Here is a 1474-nt window from a genome sequence, read left to right as displayed (position 1 = left end):
AATGTTGTCTTTTCTGTACCCCCTAACTTCCCACCCTTATTTACTAAAAGCAAATCCAAAGCATTTTCTTGATTCATCAACCAGTTTTTTACCACTCCATTCTTTTTCTCTCCTGATTTCCTTACTTATCACCTTTCCAACCCATCTTTTTATTTTTACTTCCAGCACTGCAGTTCTGATCTAACTCTGCCAGGACACAGATCCATAGGGTCAGCCCTGCATCCTGAGCAGCTTAGAGGGAGGAGCCAGACCAGAAGTGCCTCACACCTTGTCCTCTTCTGCTCTGGACAGATGGCTCCATGACGACAACTTCATAATGGCAGTGGATGGGACCCTAGTGTACATCAGGGTCGCTCTTCTGCTGCTCTGGCTTGGGGTGTTTTTGTCCATTTCTGGCTACTGTCAGGCTGGGCCCTCCCAGCATTTCACTTCCCCAGAAGTGGTGATCCCCTTGAAGGTGATCAGCAGGGGCAGAAGTGCAAAGGCTCCTGGATGGCTCTCCTATAGTCTGCGGCTTGGGGGAAAGAGACACGTTGTTCACATGAAGGTCAAGAAGCTCTTGGTTTCTAGACACCTCCCAGTGTTCACCTACACAGATGAGCGTGCCCTCCTGGAGGATCAGCCCTTCATCCCAGATGACTGTTACTATCATGGTTACGTGGAGGGGGTCCCTGAGTCTCTGGCTGTGTTCAGTGCTTGTTTTGGGGGCTTTCGAGGGGTATTACAAATAAATGGCCTCACTCATGAAATTGAACCCATCAGGCACTCTGCCACATTTGAACACCTGGTTTATAAGATAAACAGTAATGAGACACAATTCCCAGCTATGAGATGTGGCTTAACAGAGAAGGAAGTAGCACGCCAACAGTTGGGATTTGAAGAGGCTGAAAACTCAGCTCTGGAACCAAAATCTGCTGGTGACTGGTGGACCCATGCATGGTTTCTGGAGCTAGTTGTTGTGGTGAACCATGATTTCTTCATTTACTCTCAAAGCAACATCTCAAAGGCACAAGAGGATGTATTTCTTGTTGTCAGCATGGTGGATTCCATGTGTTAGCAGTTATGTACTTATATAATGTTGATTGGAATTGAAATTTGGAATCAAGGAAATATTTTCCCAATGACAAGCATAGAACAGGTCCTGAACGATTTCTCTCAATGGAAACTAATCAGTCTTTCCCAATTACAGCATGATGCTGCACATATGTTCATAAAAAATTCACTTATAAGTATACTTGGTCTAGCCTACATTGCAGGAATATGTCGTCCACCTATTGATTGTGTAGTTGATAATTTTCAAGGAGATACCTGGTCTCTTTTTGCCAACACTGTGGCCCATGAGTTACATCATTCTTTGGGTATGCAGCATGATGAAGAATTCTGTTTTTGTGGGGAAAGAGGTTGTATCATGTGTACTTTTAGAGTGCCAGCAGAGAAATTCACCAATTGCAGTTATGCTGATTTTATGAAGACC

The 1474-nt window shown here is 44.5% G+C and overlaps 1 protein-coding gene across 1 annotated transcript; it reads left to right on the top strand.

Annotated features, from left to right (window-relative positions):
• Window positions 1–239: 239 nt before the first annotated feature.
• ADAM21 (ADAM metallopeptidase domain 21) lies at window positions 240–1474 on the top strand (the record flags this gene model as incomplete). The annotated part of the gene is given in 1 exon segment (XM_025391142.1): window positions 240–1474. A coding segment is annotated over 1 exon segment (1158 nt), but the record flags the coding sequence as incomplete, so codon positions are not given.

Source organism: Theropithecus gelada, chromosome 7b (genome assembly GCF_003255815.1).
Source record: "Theropithecus gelada isolate Dixy chromosome 7b, Tgel_1.0, whole genome shotgun sequence".
Taxonomy (NCBI): Eukaryota; Metazoa; Chordata; class Mammalia; order Primates; family Cercopithecidae; genus Theropithecus; species Theropithecus gelada.
The sequence above is the reverse complement of the archived record's forward strand: the minus strand, read 5'-3'. Positions and strand labels throughout refer to the sequence as shown.